Raw genomic sequence first — 17,786 nt, 5'->3', positions numbered from 1 at the left:
GCTGTTGCCTCACTGTTGGCTTTCTTTACCTTGTGATTTATTGAACTGAAGAATTTTTGATGGAGCGATGGATACTGTTTGATCACTCCGCATGAGTCTGAGGCTGTGAAAGATTAGTTTATACATCGCTGTTTTCGCAGGAAAACAGCCTTGCTTTTTGCTTGACTACAAATTTTTTAGTTTATCTAATTGTTTCTTGAAACTCAACTCAGTTCAACCCATTCAGGAGCATGTAATCCTTCAACTGAAGTTAAAATCACCAAAAAAGTTTCAAGGTTTTCATAGTGATGATATTGGTAATGTTTGTAAAATTTGAAGTAAAACAGACCTGTATTTTGCGTCACAACAGGTAATGAAAGCTGAAATCAGCCTCTGCTCAAGTTTAAGTCAAACTGGTCAAACATCTATATATGAACACACAATTTACAATAGTAGAAATTGAGGCTTTAAAAGGCTGCAAAGTGACAGTGGAAACAAGGCCTCAGACTGAATTCCAACTGCAGGAGAAAGACAAGAGACATTTTTGCTTTTGTTCTACATCATTCTTATTAGTCACAGTAATTCTGAAGCAAAACACATATTAGAGTGACGCCTGCTGCATTTAATACTGAGGGGAATTCTCTGAGGGGGGACCACAAGGAGTAGCACACGGCATCAGCCTGAAAGACTCATTCACAGAATAACAACAAATAGTCGAGCAGGGGCTGACAGAGAAGGACTGGCAGCACTTTAGAAATACTGAAAAAGAAAGAAACACTTGCGACAGCTGTGTGCGAGGAACACTCATTCAAGGACGAAACCAGCAGTTAACAATATGGCACTCGAAGTCTGAATTAATCTCTCGACAGGCACAAAGCAACAGAAAATATTTACTGATGTCTCCAGTCTGGCATTCAAGACTTCATGTTTCCTAAATAAATGATAACTTGGCGTGCTACATAAAAAAAAAAATCTTCAGCAACTGAGACATCTGGCCAGAGAAAGGAGCCATGAAGGAGGAAGCATGCGGGATAAAAAAAAAAAAAAAACAGCGAAAACACAAACTCGCATCAAAATAGATTCTCAGGGTAATATCTTTTTTTCCCCACTGCTGTCAAGTGAAAACCTCATTACTCCGGTTTTTTGGTGTTATTCTCTTGATTATTTTATTCCCGCTGACAGTCCCGGCACTCCGGAGCTCATAAAACCCCCATCCCGAAAACGAATATATATCCTTTTAAAAGCAGCGCGGGCATCAAATGGAGATATTAGACAGTTTCTTTAGGAAATATGAGTTTTTCATTTGACAGCAGCGTGTTACTGTTTCTGCTACATTCATAGTACTGCAGGAGGATAGGTTATCTATCAGTGCACTGGTACAAGACAGTACTGTATACTGACAACAACACCACAGCAATAACCATAGGACAGTTACTGATATTAAGGTAAACATGACAAAAATATAACAATCCATTCATTCAAAGTCCATTCGAATTATAACTGTCATTTCAACTGTTTCTTTTGTTGGCAAGATGCTTGCTTTTGCCAATACGTTTCAGACGCTTACTACAAATCCACAAGAGAATGTCTAGCTTTTTTTTTTTTTTTTTTTTTTTCTGACATCAAAATTGGTCCTATAATTGGTCCATCGAAATGTATTTCAAGACAAGATAATAAACAATAAAAAGCTGAGCCTCTCAGAAAAAGAAGACAGTAGCTTAGTCTGGGTGGCAGGTTTTACATTCTTGGCAATAACAGCACCTCTTTTTATGTTTTGAGGAAACATAGGTTATTATATATATAGACAGCCATTCCAATCTGCAGCAAAGTGCGCTCAAAAATATGAATCCGTAAATCGACTGACTTCAAATTTCCATCCAGAAAATACAATTATGTGGATTTTTTTTTTTTTTCATTATAGTAAGTAATTAAAGTAGGCAGGAATTTACAGTATAACACTCTGGGTCGACATATAATCAAAATGCAGAGATTTTTTTTTTTTTACATAGAAAATCACATACAAAGACATTCCATTTTGAGTTCACATTTCTCGTCACATTCATGTGTGTTGGGTGGAGGGAAGTTGCTGCTGGAGTAGCAGTGTGTGTCCACTGTGTGGCAGCATGTAGGTGTCCCGGCTTGTGTTCAGTGCAATGTCTTCTCCTTCTCAGTCTCGAGGGCCATTAAACTGACATACTGTAACGCACTCCGCCTCTGGCTCCCCAACGGTTGATTTGGCTTTTTGCACACCGACCACAGGAGGGATTCTGAAATAGAGAACTGGTGACTTTCATAGGCTTGTTGATCAAAATCACACCTTGATACAAGGCCTCCTGCAGTAGAAAGAGGACTGTGATGCAATGAATGTTCAAAATGTTAAAGGAAAAATCCACCCTAAGATACTTTAACACTGTTAAACACCAGCTATTGGTGATGCACCTTGCATTTCTGGGTCCATTTTGTAGAGAAATCCATCATAGAAGAGGCAGAGATACAGTACAAATTTCTCCACCCACAATAGTCTCAATAGACCAGAATGCAATGCAGCGACAAGACATGTTGTGTTTTGAGTCAGGGGCTGCGGCCGCAATCGTAGAAACGCATAAGCCACAGCTGAATGATCACACTTTCAGGCTATTTATATGCCCACACACCCACCTATGATTGACTGCAACAAGTTCATGCCTGTTCTCTGGGGGTTGGTAATGGTTGTCGAAAGGCATTCTGGGAAACGTAGGAAATCACTAACTGAAGTAGAAGCAGATGAGGCAGGTTGAGGGAAATTGGGTACACCAATCACACCAATCATCACAAAATAACACCTGCAATGCATTGGACATCACAGACTGATGATACAAAACAGTGTAAGAGGATCCGAGGGTGGATTTTTTTCCTTTAACGGCCACAGTAAATCTCTGTCTTACCTGGTTATAGGTGGACATCAAACACTCCTTCCTCCACTGTCTCTAGATCCTCTTCAGCAATTACTGATGGAAAAACAAAAAGGAGACAGAGAGTGAAGTGGAAACACAAAAAACTATTGAAAGGGAATGAAAAGAGAGAGGACAAGGTTAGTTGTCTGGCCTGCTTCTGTTTACAGAGCCAATTCATTTGCCTCGTTGCATTGTTGAGTCCATTGATCAAGCAGGTTCGCATTGATATAAAAAAAACAGAGCCAGCCGGGGCAGCACTTTTCTCTAATGCCTGATGAAAACACTGCAACTATGAGTCATTGGCCTCGCTGTGAAGGGCCAATCACATTTCCATTGCAAATTACAGGCCATTGTATGAGAATATCTTCAAAATGTCACTGCTCCAAATGCTTGGAGGAAGACAAAGGCGCCCTCCGAAAAGTGGGTGTGTCACAGTGGCATAGCCGGGGTGGTGACGTGCGATGTGGTGAAAACATGTGATGAAAATTCCTCTAAGCTATACTTTTCTTCCAGAATGGGAAGCTGAACTGTGATTTGGACAAGCAAAACATAATATTCTGTTTCGCTGCCGGTGTTTTTGTACTCCTTATGTTTGAGAGGATGTTTTCTTGTGAGCATCTGAGTGTTTATATATATATGTATGTGTTGTGTAATATTTTCTATTTTCGCTTTCTCAACATCAGGAAACCTGCAGGATAACAGTTTTATGCTGCGTTCAGGTCATATGGGAAAGATGGTAGATATGAGCTTTGCAATCAGCAATTTTCATCACTGTCACTTTGAGATCAGAAAAAATGCCATCGCAGGCCACAGCAACAGTATTTTTCATTTGTGGTTGACATTGCAGTGTTTCATTTGCTGTAAAACATGACCTCCGATGTATCACTGCACTAAGTGCTTGTGTGTTAAGTGTGAAAAAGCTGAGAATAGTCACCACCAAGAGCAATGAAAGTAGAAAACCTAAATTATGGTGTTTGACGACTTCAAAATCAGTGCTTTAAATGTTAATGTCATTCTGATGGTTATTCCTATATGACTTGAATGAAACACTAGTCTTTGGCAGGCCAAAGAAAATTAAACTTGTGTGGGTTTTTTTTTTTTTCTTTAGTAGATAGAGATAGAGAAAGGAAGGGCGATGACATGAGACAAAGGTCCCAGGCTGGATTTGTACCTAGGGAATCACATGCCTGAGCCAATTGAGCCACCAAGCTGTCCCATGTATGTGTTTAAACTTTGTACATACTTTTAAAAAAGCACAATTAAAAAGCAAAAAGTGAGCAAAAATGCATGGGTGTGCATGTGTGCATCTCACCTGTGTTCTGCAGGCTGGGCGGGGTGTTGGCAGGTGGCGGGAAGCTGTAGGATCGGGCCTGGAGGCCCGGCGGCGACTCGTGGCTGATGCTCTTGGTCCTCTTCCGGCACTCCACTGCCAGGCGGCTCCGGCAGGCCTTGTGGCAGTTCACCCCGCAGGCTGCCGCCGGGACGTCGAGGTGCAGGGGGAAGGAGGGGGGCAAGGAGAGGTGGCGGGAGAGGAGGAGGGGGCGGGAGGGTCGAGAGAGGGGGAGGGAGAGCCGCCGAGAGAGGAGGCGGGACGGGAGGGACGGGGCGGAGGGCCGAGAGCGAGGGAGGGGCGGGGGAGGAGAGAGAGGGAGAGGGTGAGAGAGGGGGCCGGGCGCAAACAGAAACATCGGGGCGAAGGGGAGAGCTAGTGGCGACAGGTAAGTGCTCTTACACTCCGTGCAGATGCATGAACACTGGCACACGCACACGGTGAGGCCGAGCGTGCCCGGCAACAACTCGCTCAACCAGGGGGAGTCTAGCGGGAGAGGAGCGGGGTCGTCCAGCAAGGCGGCGAGAAAATACGTGAGAGTCTAAAAAACCTGCACACACCCACACACACACACCTTACTATGTCATGGGCACTGAAATTTCAATACTACTACAATACCGTTGGTGAAAGATTTGATTGGAGCGGATTGGAATACTTCGACTTCGTTGAGGCAGGAAGTGTATTGTTAGTCCCGCCCTCCTCCCCCTGATTTGATTCCCGTCCCATCACTCATCTTGAAGAGCTGTCTACTTTGAAACAGCATCTTGCCTGAGGCTGAGGTAACTAGCATCCATAAAGCCACTACTGGTGTTAAAGAAGCAGATGGTGAATGCAGCCGATCTGGAATTAAACATTGATGTTCTCCAGGTTTTAGCTGCGCTGTACTATTTTTCTTACTGCTTTCCTCAATTGTTGTAGTTGCTATGACTTCCCTGTTCTGTGGCTGCTAGCCTCACTTTGATAGCCACAACCAGCTCATCACTGGCCATGCCCATAAGACACACCCACAGCATATATACACCCCAAAATGTCCCCAACATCACTTGAAAAGCCAATTTCAGGCAAACAAGGGGATTTAAGTATGAACACACAGGGTCACAGACACAGACTGATAATGTATAGTATATCCTATGCATTTATTGTTATTTTTATGTAAAAAAAAAAAGCTGCATATTGTATCTTTAAAGAAGAAAAAGAAGGATTGGAGTCAATCAGCTGAAAAACGAAACTGGTCATCATAACTGGTGCCAGGAGTGAAATGTGGAACCACTTAGAGCTGACAAAGCTGACACCCAACCGACTTCAAAACCCCTGTGCAAAAGTTGCTACAAAGCTGTCAACACATTGCTTGATGATTTTTCTTGTTTGCTGTGGTATCGTAGTAGTATTGAATTTTTAGCTATTAAGCGAAGTCAAAATTCATTCAGGGATACTGAGGTGCCTTGCAACTCCGAGCAAAACGTCGATAACAGCAAAGTTGGCCGTGACAGGCTTCTCTACTGCACACACACACACACACACACACACACACACACAGAGTGCTCAAGACACTGCACTTCTGCACTGCAGTGGGTGATTCATTTCAATTATGTCCCTGCCGTTCGCTCTCCCTCTCTGAGTATGGGCTAACAATGGTAATGGGGATGAATGGCTAGGGGGTTTCTCATTGACTTCCTCTGGTCTCATTAATGCACTGGAACAAGCCAGAGCACTCACACACTCCCAGTCAGACTGTCACAGAGATACACTCTACCGCAGAGTGGAGAGGAAATGGGGGAGCGCAGAGTTCAGGTGTATGTGGGTTTGGGCTTTGTATGTGTGTGTATTAATCTACGAGGTACAAAGTACAAGTACGTGCGTGGGTATGAATCTGTGTGTGTGTGTGTGTGCGCTTGCACGCATGTATGTGGGTGTGTTTAGTGTTTGCTTTACACCTCTGTGACATTTTTGCTCTCTTCATCCCCCAGCAATCACATGAGAATGTGTGTGTGTCAGCAGATGGGTTTCCATCCAAGTATCACTCTGCAAATTATGATGTATTGAATTAGAAAAGCTGCACTGAAGCGGCAAATTGTGATAGAAGTTCTTCGACATCACAAACAAGTTGCTATATGTCCTTCAAGTGGAACTTTTTTGTGATTAAGAAATTATTATATTGTATTCTAAGTTAAAATAACAGAAAAAAAGGAGGCAGGCATGTCAAAAAAGCGTCCTATGTGATCACGCCTTTATGCGATAAATAGCGATGGAAGAAATAAATGAAATTAATAGATAGGAACACTCTTTGCAGACGATGTGCGATTGTAACCGTCTTTTGTGTTCACTTTATGGCAGACTTGATTATCAGCCTGCACGAACTGAAGCCGTTCCACTGTCATATCGTGCATCATATCGGTTGAACGTCAAGGCTGCGTCCTACGTCAACCGACCGAGCTTTGACGCTCTCTGTCTGATCCCGAACAGAAGCGACCAGGGGAATTTAAAAACGGTGTCGTGAAACAGCAAGCAGTGGCGGTAATGACAGCAATGTTTTGCCTCAAGAAGCCCAAAAGGAGGAGTCTTCCCTCTTTTATTGTACAGATATCGGTACATTCGTCACGCTTTCTTTTTGAGTTGGACATGTTTGGTTTTGCTGTTATCCCATTGGTCATTCACCTGGATAGTGTCGTGGCACCGGTCAGACTACATGAATATGGGCCCAAATGTCCTAGGACTCTGTGGATCGGCTGTACTCGACCTTGTCGCACTGAACGAACAAAGACTGCCGACCATCGTTCACAACTAAAGATTTTTCTGGGACGACATTAAGACGGACAAAACCGCACGGCCTGCGTTCACCTTAAGGCGAGCCACTGCAGAGTCAGTATTGCGTTCTTTTGTCTTTCCACAGATACAGACCCAGAGGAAGCCTGAGGCCGCCGGGACAGCTGTGCCACAGACCCCCCTCTACTCACCCTGTCAACTGACCACGGCTTGGCCACCCTACCTACCTCCGCACCAAGCCTCTCCCGCTCCCCTCCCCTGCTCTTCCTGCACTGCACCAGCCCAGTTGAGCCAGTTGAACTCTTTTCTCCTTTGTTCCCGTTCTGCTGCCAACAAAGCTCCCCCCTGCGAGAGTTTCCACTGTCGACCCACCAAGTCATTCTGTGTGTTTTGCCCCACAGGCGCCTCTCCGCGCCGCAGTTGCACGGCCATTACTTTGTGAATTCTAATACTGCCATGTGCATTTCTTTGTTTTGGACACCAAAGAACAATAACAACTTTTTCCGATGCAAATCAATTCTTGAAAGGGAGCAGCAGATGGAAACGCACCTAATTTGCATTTTATTTTTGGCAACATTTCAAAGGTTTGCTTAACATTTGCTTGACAGTTGGATGGAAACACAACCAGTGTAACTTTGTTAGAGGGAGATTATCACTGCTTAATTATCAATGTCAGTATTAGTGTCAGTATAGATTGTAGAGGGAAACGGAGGCAGTTGTATGGGTTTGTGTGATGGTAGTAGTGGTGGGTGGATGGGTGGGGCTTGCCTGTTTTGTATGTACATTTGTGAAATGAGCCAGCTTATTCAAACACTGATCTATTAGAAACCCCGAAAGGGCAAACAGTTCAATATTGTGCGTACTGTGGTCACAGTTGAAAGGTTTTATTCAGCTGTTAGTTAATAGATATAATGCATGATATATTTGCCATGGTTTCTGTGTTGTCAATACTAAATACAATATTTAGTCAATACTCTGTGTGTGTGTGTGTTTATCTACAGAAGGTGTGTGTGTGTTTTTCTGTGATGGCTGGAAATCAATGACGTCAAAAAGAATTGCTAATACACTGGAGGCTATATGTCTTTGGGGGGGGCACAGGTACGTCTGAAAGCTGTTTATGCGATGCAAAACCTCTCTGAAGACAACATGAAAATGAATTGTTCTCTTACCTTTACACTTGTAGCCTTGCTTGTAGAAACCCCATATCTAGAAAAAGGGAGAGAGAAAGAAAAGGGCAGCAGGGTTGGACATTAATTGGTAGCCTGCATGTCCTTTCAGTTCCATGAAAACAAGAGAGATGTCAAAAATATTAGGGTGACCCAATAACTAGAGGAAGACTGGGAATGACAAAAGGCCAGAAAAGGGTAGGGGTTGAATTTATTTAAAGGTCCCATATTGTAGGAATTCAAATTTCCCTTTATATACATGTGTGATCAAAAATGCTTGGTGAAGACATTGTTAAAATGTGATTTTGAGTGGGAAAATTTAAAGTTATTGCACTTACAGGCAGTTTCGGACTAAAGGCCCATTCTTCAATTTGATTGGTTGAAAATGTTTTATTGTTGCCTCGGCATCCAAAAAATTGCTCGAACCAAAAATATAGTTATAGTTATCGTTTTGGATGTTTTTATAGTTATTGTTGTAGTGGAAAGAGACATTCTACTGACTGAATGTGAGTTTTCTTTTAGATATGGCTTCCAAATAGCTTTCATTGCTTTCTATTATAATGACAAACAAAACTACAAAATCGAATTTGGACTCACTTAGGCTGAAGTATGAGCTAAGTGCCGCATCCTGACATCCCCCATTGATGCCAATGGCCAGAGAAACAGAGATAGGATGAGAGACAGAGAGAGAGAGAGAGAGAGAGGGAGAGAGACAGAGAGAGTGAGGAGGTCGGCGAGACAGAGGGGGTGGAGGGGGAGCGAGATCAAGCAGGATGCGGGGAGCCCACAGACGGTGGGGGAACAATGACATGAAAGAGCCGAGCTGGAGATCACACACAGCCCTGGCACATCTGAGGAGCCACAAAATATCCTGACCTCTTCACACACACATAGACACATAGACACACATAGACACACACATACACATACACACCTGGATGCACGTATGAACACACATACGCACACACTCAGTGGGAAGCCGCGCGCACAACAGCCAGAGGCTCTACAACAAAGTGAAGCCGGTTACGAGCAGAACACCTAAACACAACTATCATCACAGCTCTGCCTACACTGACTGACCTTTACCACCTCTGTAGATGGCAAAACACAATGCACTACAAACAAGAGGTGGAAAATAACCGGCGAAGTCTTTTTCTTATTATTTTAAGCCTTTAGGAAACTATACTTTTACTCTTAGGATTTCTCACTCTACTCAAACATCCTACTTTTCACTGCACTACTGTGCATCAATCCAATGCCTGCAGTTACACGTTAATTCATTTTATTAAAGCTGCGCTAGGCATCTTATCAGTCTAAATCACTAAGTGGGGCTTCAATAGAGAAGAGTGTCCCATCGCCCCCAGTTGAGATGCTGTAGATGAAATTCTGGTATTATTATCTATTCAGTTGGTCATGAAATTGGTGTCAGGTGATGTCACCACCTGTTGTACTCCATAGAAGGTGACATCACCTGGCACCAATGACCAGCCAACAGCAGACGGCCAGTTCAGTACCCTACTTTTCACCATTAGGTGTCAGACTTCACCACAGATTTGGGTTGGGTTTAGTTACTCTTTAAGCTAACTTCATAGAGGTTAATGCAATTAAGATTAAATCTTCCTAGCTCTAAAATGCAGGGATATCATCTTCAGTGTGTATTTCTACTATTTATAATTAGGTACATTTAATATTGAATGCTTCAATACTCTTACAGAGAGTTTGGAATGGAGGACAATTTGTGTACTTTTCCACTACTGCTACACACAGGATTTCAAAACCAAACACCATTTATCTTTTCCTACCAGACTTCTAGAGAGTGGCAGCCATCACGTGCCTTTCTGTCCCTGCTTTCCTACAAGCATATTCCAAGAATAGTTTGATATTATGGCAACTAATGACAACTCTTATGCATTGTGGAAACTTTCCACTCGCCACCTACTCATTTGACATGAACATTGTAGGCAATTAGCTAACACCGGGAAAGATTCCAGAAAGTGAGTGAGCAGGTAGAGTTTGGTGTCTTGATACTGACCAATGGGGTTTTTCAGGGATCAAACCTATGAACCACCCTGGCGCCACACTCCTCTAAGGCTAACAGACTGTGTGCGGTCAAGTTATCAACCTGGAGCTGTGTAATTTCAACAAGTGCGATTGTAAAACTGTCAGCTTGCTCTTGTGTCCCCATTTAAAGCGGCCTTTACAGCATATGTGCAGTCAGATTCAGCCTGTTATGTTATCCCAAAACCCCATGATCTGTGAATATATATTGGTTTCTTTTTTTCTAACTGTAACCAATAGCCTTAATATTCAATTATTAAAGCATTCAATATTAATATTCGAATTCTGGAGTGCTTACTCCTATAGTTCGGTTCGGGCAGGGGAGAACAATGGCATTAGAACTTGGGTGGCACCAAATAACTTCACCGGGACACCTGACAATGTAAAGTGTTATGGGCATAAGGAGACGGATGTTGACATCATGCTTGGTAAGCCTAGCAGAACAAAATGAACTGAGGGTGAACCAGTCTGGACTGACGCTGATATCTATTGTGTTCTTAACTGATATGAACACCAGAGAAGATAAATTACAGCAAAGACTGCACTCTTTGCTGTAATTTATCTTCTCTGGTGTTCACAAGTCCATCATGCCTAGCTGAAGTTACAGGACTGGAATCAGATTTGTTTTGACTCTCCTGCTGCTGCCAAAATCTCTAACCTGGCAGGACGACAGATCACTCAGTCCAATATGTGAGTCCATGTGACTTTTGTTTACAAGCCCTGGTTCACTTGACATTGCGCAGCGTGAACCTAAACAAACCCAATGCAACAAAGTAAACTTTTCCACGGTTTTGGACCAAAGGAAGCAAACTGTAGGTGTGATCGCACCCTAAAAGAACAATGAATGCGGCCTTCCTTTTGTGGCTTGATTAGAGGACAGATTGCCCAGACAGACCGCCTGGAAAGCGTTTTTGGAGCATAATGAGACAATTTTTCCCCCTAGCGAGAGCCATTTCCTATACTGTCACCAACTATTTTTTCTGGCAAGTTTGAGTCTTTGTCATACTGCATGAATGCTCCAACAGGAGACGAGCCAAGAGGCTCATGCCGCTTGATTCTATTTTCCTCTTTTCATTTCGATTCTCTCAAACTAAACTGTCAAATGTCCCAGGAGCCTTGTGCATTGCGCTGTGTAGTGATACACAGTATAACCAAGCAACCAAGCTTTGAGCCTCCAGCTAAAGACGTGTATCCTCCTGAGACGCCAAAACACACATTCAATACTGTATGTCCTTGCTTTGTGCATTCAGAGCTTAATCTCTGTACTGTTAATTAGGATGAGCAAAGGTGGCTGTCGGCAAAACAGCGAAAGATTATGAAGATACATTCAAGACACTGGGGAGGGTCGCTGAACTCCATAATGTTTGTAGGAGGCCCGCCTCGGCTTGTACTTTTCTTTTCTTTTTTCTTTTTTCTTCGTCATCGAGTTATAGAGACAAGAGCTGAAAAATGGGCTGCGGGAAAATATTGTTTTTGAACAGCGGCCAAGAGGAAAGCACAACGCAGGCAGAAGAGGAAGTGGCTGTTGTATCTACCTCTGCCACACACACACACACACACACACACACACACACACACAGGGACAAGCACACTGCCAGAGTGCTTATCTTTCCCTTCTCTCTATTCTCCATTTCCCCACCCTAAGGGTATGAAAATGCCACAGAGCTTCCCCTAGAGTGTGTGTGTGTGTGTGTGTGTGTGTGTGTGTGTGTGTGTGTCTATGCATATGTAAATGAGAGCGTGCCTAGGTGTAATAATAAAAGTCTATACACCAAAATCTATGGCAAACACGTGCTTGTCTCTTGAGGATCACGATCCACGTCTAGCATATATATATATATAAGAATTTACGGGGTGTCAGCCCAGTTTCTCTAGCTCAATACGCAGGCCCCACTCAGGTCCTCATTACGGAGTGCTGAGTCACCGTCTGTGTCCCGAACAACAGCGGGCTCCTCGGGTGGACCTCAGGGAGCGTTAAGGGCCAGAGGACAGCACATAGCTGCACAGACATGACACTGCCACTGATGAGGGTTATGATCGGGGAGTGTGTGTGTGTGTGTGTGTGTGTGTGGGTGGGGGGGGGGGGTTGTCAACAAGCCCAATTACCTTCCTCCCATATTTCCCCAGAATGCAGCTTCAGCACGGCGCGGCTGTAGCTCAAAGTAATTGGCGCAGCCCCGGGACCTGACAGGAGGGACTGGAGGTGGTTATGATGTGGCGGCGGCGGTGGCGGAGACAAATAACGAAGTGCTGATGGTCTGCAGGGCTACGTGGCCGCGTGAGGCGTCGGCCTATTTGCCGGGGTGACCGCGATTGACCTTCGACCTGCCCCCCCGATAAACCGTAACACACGCTCCTCATCGATCGGGTCAGCAGAGAAATCAATGGATTCAATTGTAAAACAATTGCAAAAACAACAAAAGACGCGTCAATATCTGTTTAAAACCTCCATGTAGGCCCTGAGGTGTTATGGATCATATGGTGGATTCGATATATAAAATCATCTGTTGCACATCCATTGCACATACAGTATATTGAATAATTCTAGGAGTGGCCATGGTTGTTAGTAAGGCACACAGATGGCAAAACACAAAATAAAACATTGTCTTTATTTTTCACTAAAAACATGATTAACCCTTTATGCACTTCTATATGCACTATAAATTGTCTATGTCCTCTGCATGTGTGTATGTATTATGTGTATGTGTATGTATGTATGTTCTTATTTTATTTTATTATATACAGTATGTATTGCATTTACTTTAACTGTGTGAAGCACATTGTGTTGCTATTTGTATGAAATGTGCTGTACAAACAAAATTTGACTTCTGACTTTTCCCCCATTCTTTCCATATTATCGCTTGTGACTAGTACTCACAAATCCCGCGCAGTGTTCACAGAAGGTGGGCTTGACGTAGGTGGCCTCAGTGAAGGTGTGGATGAAGCCCATCTTGCAGTTGAGCAGAGAGCTGGCTTTCATAAAGTAGTCGATCATCTCTTCTCTGCTGATCTTCCCGTCTCTGTGAGAGGAAGCAGAGAGGGGAGAGAGACGTGAAGCTGATGCTGGACCCATGACATCACACTGGGGCAGTTTCTGTTAGTCACTGGAGAATCTCTATTGTCCTGCCCATTCAGTTCCTTATGCTTTGTGGAAGTTATGTGTGATACAGTATACCTGCAGTTTATAGGTTATATTTGGTTATATTAGGTTATAATTGGTCCGATTGACACAAATAGTTAAAGGTCTAAATTTTTAACTTGTGTTATCTCACCACTGGTCCCATTTTGACAAAACTTGGCATCTTATTACTGATTGGCTGAAAGGGTACATGCATCATTTATAAGCACCAGCATGTTTAATGGTCTGTAATTAAATTTCTCGTAAAGTTTGTGTTTCTATCAAGGATGTACTGACTTTTCATTGCTTGTACTGTGACTCTGAGTATTAAACATGAAGTATTGACTAATGCAGATTTAGAGCATTAGTTTGAGGTCATTTCACAAACATTAATACATTACCTTATGTATGAATCAACATGAATTAAAGCATGAATTAATGAATGGACAATTAGGATTTCACAAAGCTCAATACTGACAAATAAATGAGTCAAACCTTGGTCACCATTAGTCCATGGTGGTGACTTAATACCTTTGTACATTATGATTTGGCCTTAATGGTGTTAACTAACAGATTAAATAGAAGGATCAAATGGGCTATAAAACCAGTTTACAAGGCACTAAAAGCAGAGGCAACAGTGCAGCCAATCAGCCAAGAACAACTTGATTCCTCTCTTCTATTCCCTTCATACACAACACAGATAGGAGCCATAGATCTGCTCTATTGTCGCCACACAACCCAAACTCTCTGCAGTGTATTTGTGTGTGTGTACAGCTTAATTACATGCTACAGTGTGGCGGGCGGCACACAACTGCAGACATCAGTGGGCTCGTCCACAAACGTATGCCTGATGAACAAGGAGTTAACTCGCTCTAATTGTTTTGTTCCCCTCAAGCGAAGTCACGGAATGATACGGAATTTGGTAATGATCCGCTAATGAAACATTAATTGGGGGTAAGCATTCATTGAACATGAATTCACTATTACTTCATAGTGAGTTAATTGTTTTGCCCGCCCTCATCACCCCCACCCACACACACACACACACACACACAAGTGATGAAGTGATACAATATTTAATAATGAGCTAGCTGTAAGCATTACTTGATCATGGATTCAACTGGGTTTATAGCCCATTTGATCCCCCTATTTAATACATATATTAATTACAGCTGTTAGTTAACACCAGTAATTAATGCCAAATCACACTGTGCAAAAGTCACCATCATTAACTAATTGTGACCAAGGTATGACTCATTCATTTGTCAGCCTCAAGCTTTGTGAATTAAACAGTTCATTCATTAATTCATGCTTTAGTTATGTCACGTTTGTGGAGAAACTCGGGGGCTGGACCCAAACGCAGACCGGCACACAGAGAACTGGGGTTACGTAAAAGGTTTTAATGGGGAGCTGAGGCAAAGTACAAAATAAAGCAGGTAATCCAAAAAGGCAAGAACTGAAAGAGGCCGACAGGCAAAAGGCTAGAAATAAAACAGGCCGACAGGCAAAAGGCAAAAACTAAACAAACAAGGAATCCAAGGCTGGCAGGTAGTTAGGAAAAGACTTACTAAACGAACACAGGGAATCAGGGCAGGTAACCGGGCAAGGAACACGAGGAACACAACACGTAACAAAATGACGAACTGGCAACACACACTGAAAAACACAACCTATATATACAGACAGGGACTAATGACACACGAGGAACAGCTGGCAGGAGGGGGGAGAGTCCGGGAGCTGATTGGCAGATGAGAGGCAGGAGAAGGCAGAACAAGGACACAAGGCTGATGACAGACAGGTGTGGTGGTGCAGGAGGGGGGAAAAGGTGATGAGGGGAAGTCCGAGGACATCAAGCGGATGTCTACAGGATGGCGGGACTGGGGAGAGAATGGAATGATAGACCAGGAACAGGGGCAGAACATGCAGACAGGGGCAGGTCATGCAGACTGGGGCCAGACAGGGGCCAGACAGGGGCAGATCATGACAAGTTAATGTATTAATTCATGTTTATTTGTGTACCCTTACTATTAGGTTATTAATGATGGAGATATAATCCACTTTTCCTAATTAGAGAATGTAATGTGTGAAAAAGCAGACAATCAAGTCACTTGCTTTGATTTCTAACATGTTATATGTGGCTCTTGGCGTCTAATTTTAGCATTGTGTTAATAACTGATGCAGGATCAGTATTGTTGCATTTAGAGTTGAAAGAATGAGAGTCTTTGCTTAGGAATCCACAGTGAAAAAGATCATACGCACACTTAGATCCATGCAATTTACATGTGTTCTCTTTATTAATCCATTTGTTAACTCATTAATAACCGTATATTGCATGGATCTAAGTGTGCAGAAGATGTTTTTCACTGTGGATTCATTATATTATTATACAAGCTAGTGAATGAATGTGCAGACGTTAGGTTTGTCCCTTACTGGTTCTTGTCCAGTTCTCCAAACTTGCTGAGGTAAGGGAAGTTGTTCCTGATTGCTTCGAACTCGTCCCTGGAGATGTGGCCGTCGCCGTCCGTGTCAAAGTTCTTGAAGACCGACTGTAAGCATGAGGGTTGGGAAGGTGAGTTTCAATGATGTGAAACCTATTACAAACTACTGATTACTTACGGTTTTAATCAGTAACCGAATCCACTGGAATATTCAGGATCAGTAAGATCGTAGGTAAAAAAAAATTATATCATCTACATCCGCATTGTTTACATCCACTATTTACAATAACAATTTTGTCAAATGTAAAAAAATAAAAATAAATTATATGTCTCTAATCACACAATCTAAATACATTTAACATGTTTTGCAAGGGTATCTGTACTGTTCCTGTTTTTGTAGTATGATCACTAGAATACCATAACACATCACTGCTGCCTGATGAAAACCTTATATCTTCACAACATCAGCTTTTAAGGAAGTAATCAAAACAGCCATATTTTTACATTGACAACCATGTATTTTTGAAATCACACCATAGGTTTAGAAAGGTTTTCATGAAAGGTCATAAAACTTTCTCAACGCATAGCAAGAAAAATCACGTGGAGTTACGAGGTTTTCAAATGCCCTGGTAACTATGGTAACCGATCATTACACATCCTAGCAATTAAGGCCAAAGATCCCAAAGTGTGCTCCACAGTTATCATGTCAAGGACAACAGCAAATTCACCCTCAGCCTTCCAGTGCGATTAATTAGGCCTCTGCAGGTCGCAATTAGCCCTGAAGGGGAGTAACACGCTCACCTCCACCATCTTCTCTATGTGCTTCTTGATGATGGTCGGGTCGGCGTTGGGCTTCACCGACACCGACCACTCGTCGATCATAGTGGGCTTGGGGTCGGGCGCAGGGGCGGGGCTGGAGTTCTGCGAGAGCCAATGAACAATCAAAGACCATAAGATCAATAAGAGGAGTAGGAGCCATTGTGCCTAATAATAGAGCTCTTATACACAATAATGGTTAAAGGTCACTACAGTGGATCAAAATGCCATGATATATATATATATATATTTATGGAATATTACAAAGTCAGTATACAGTAACAATACAGTCGTATATAGGGTTCGACCGATGTGGGTCTTTGGAGAATTGTATTGTTTTCAGGGTGGAAAAACCTCTGAAACAGCATTTAGACCATCATGGGACACTAAAACTCTCCACTGAAACCGAAACTAATGAATTTTCTTTAGCAGCTCTGAAGGCAGGGTGACCCACCACTCCTATTCAATGGTAGGGAAATGGGCATGACTGGCCAATATCCGATATTTAATAAGAGGCCAGTATTGCCCTAGTCTGATATCCACATCTCTTCCCAGGTCTGGTAATGACCTCTGACCCCCGGTCCTCACCGCTGGCTTGGCACTGCGAGGTTCTCTCTGTAGAGACATCTGGTAGATCTCCTCCTCCGTGTGGTACTGGTCTAGAGACACCTGCACAGCACAGGACACAGGGAACGAGTGATGTACTGGTAAATAAAAAAGGTGAGTAAACTGTGCCTGTTGTTTGCCTATCATCATAAGGCAAACAACCACCAAAATAAAAAAAAAATTAAACTAAATTATTCTTTCAGAAAAGCATTAATTTCTGTTTTTTCTTCCATATAACTTTCATCAGTTTGATACTACTAATTATGATTTCAACTATAAATTTGCATTATAAAGATTCATGTAAGCCACAAAGGTGGGTGAACTCCATTCCACAAATAATAATGAGTTTAAGTGGGCTCACCATTTAACATTTAGAAATCATTATCAACGGTTTGGCTTCATCATACGAACATGGCAGACAATGTCAGCTGTCAATTATATGACTTTTCTGGTGGAAACTAATCTAAAAATTAATAGCAAAAATGAATAACAAAAACATTATAAGGTTGTATCTGGGTGGAGTTCTGAGACCTTCCATCTTTTGAAATCTTTTTAAATATATATATTAAAAAAAGTGTG

The 17,786-nt window shown here is 42.7% G+C and overlaps 1 protein-coding gene across 1 annotated transcript in view; it reads right to left on the bottom strand.

The window, feature by feature from the left end:
* Positions 1-533: 533 nt before the first annotated feature.
* The window catches only part of LOC139653053 (RAS guanyl-releasing protein 2), a 42,081-nt gene continuing 24,828 nt past the window's right edge, over positions 534-17,786 (bottom strand). The window contains exons 10-17 of the mRNA XM_071530000.1: positions 17,190-17,270; positions 16,587-16,706; positions 15,778-15,893; positions 13,108-13,249; positions 8,175-8,211; positions 4,225-4,383; positions 2,904-2,966; positions 534-2,246 (exon numbers count right to left, since the gene is read on the bottom strand). Coding sequence (XP_071386101.1) covers positions 2,908-2,966; positions 4,225-4,383; positions 8,175-8,211; positions 13,108-13,249; positions 15,778-15,893; positions 16,587-16,706; positions 17,190-17,270 — 714 coding nt within the window. The 3' untranslated portion in view covers positions 534-2,246; positions 2,904-2,907. The remainder of the gene's footprint in view (positions 2,247-2,903; positions 2,967-4,224; positions 4,384-8,174; positions 8,212-13,107; positions 13,250-15,777; positions 15,894-16,586; positions 16,707-17,189; positions 17,271-17,786) is intronic.

This window comes from Centroberyx affinis, unplaced genomic scaffold, assembly GCF_046629955.1.
Source record: "Centroberyx affinis isolate AG114_WGS23_722 - 3 ecotype Tasmania unplaced genomic scaffold, CSIRO-AGI_Caff_v1 ptg001859l_1, whole genome shotgun sequence".
In the NCBI taxonomy this organism is placed as follows: Eukaryota; Metazoa; Chordata; class Actinopteri; order Beryciformes; family Berycidae; genus Centroberyx; species Centroberyx affinis.
Note: the sequence above shows the minus strand (reverse complement) of the source record. Positions and strands in the feature narration are given on the sequence as shown.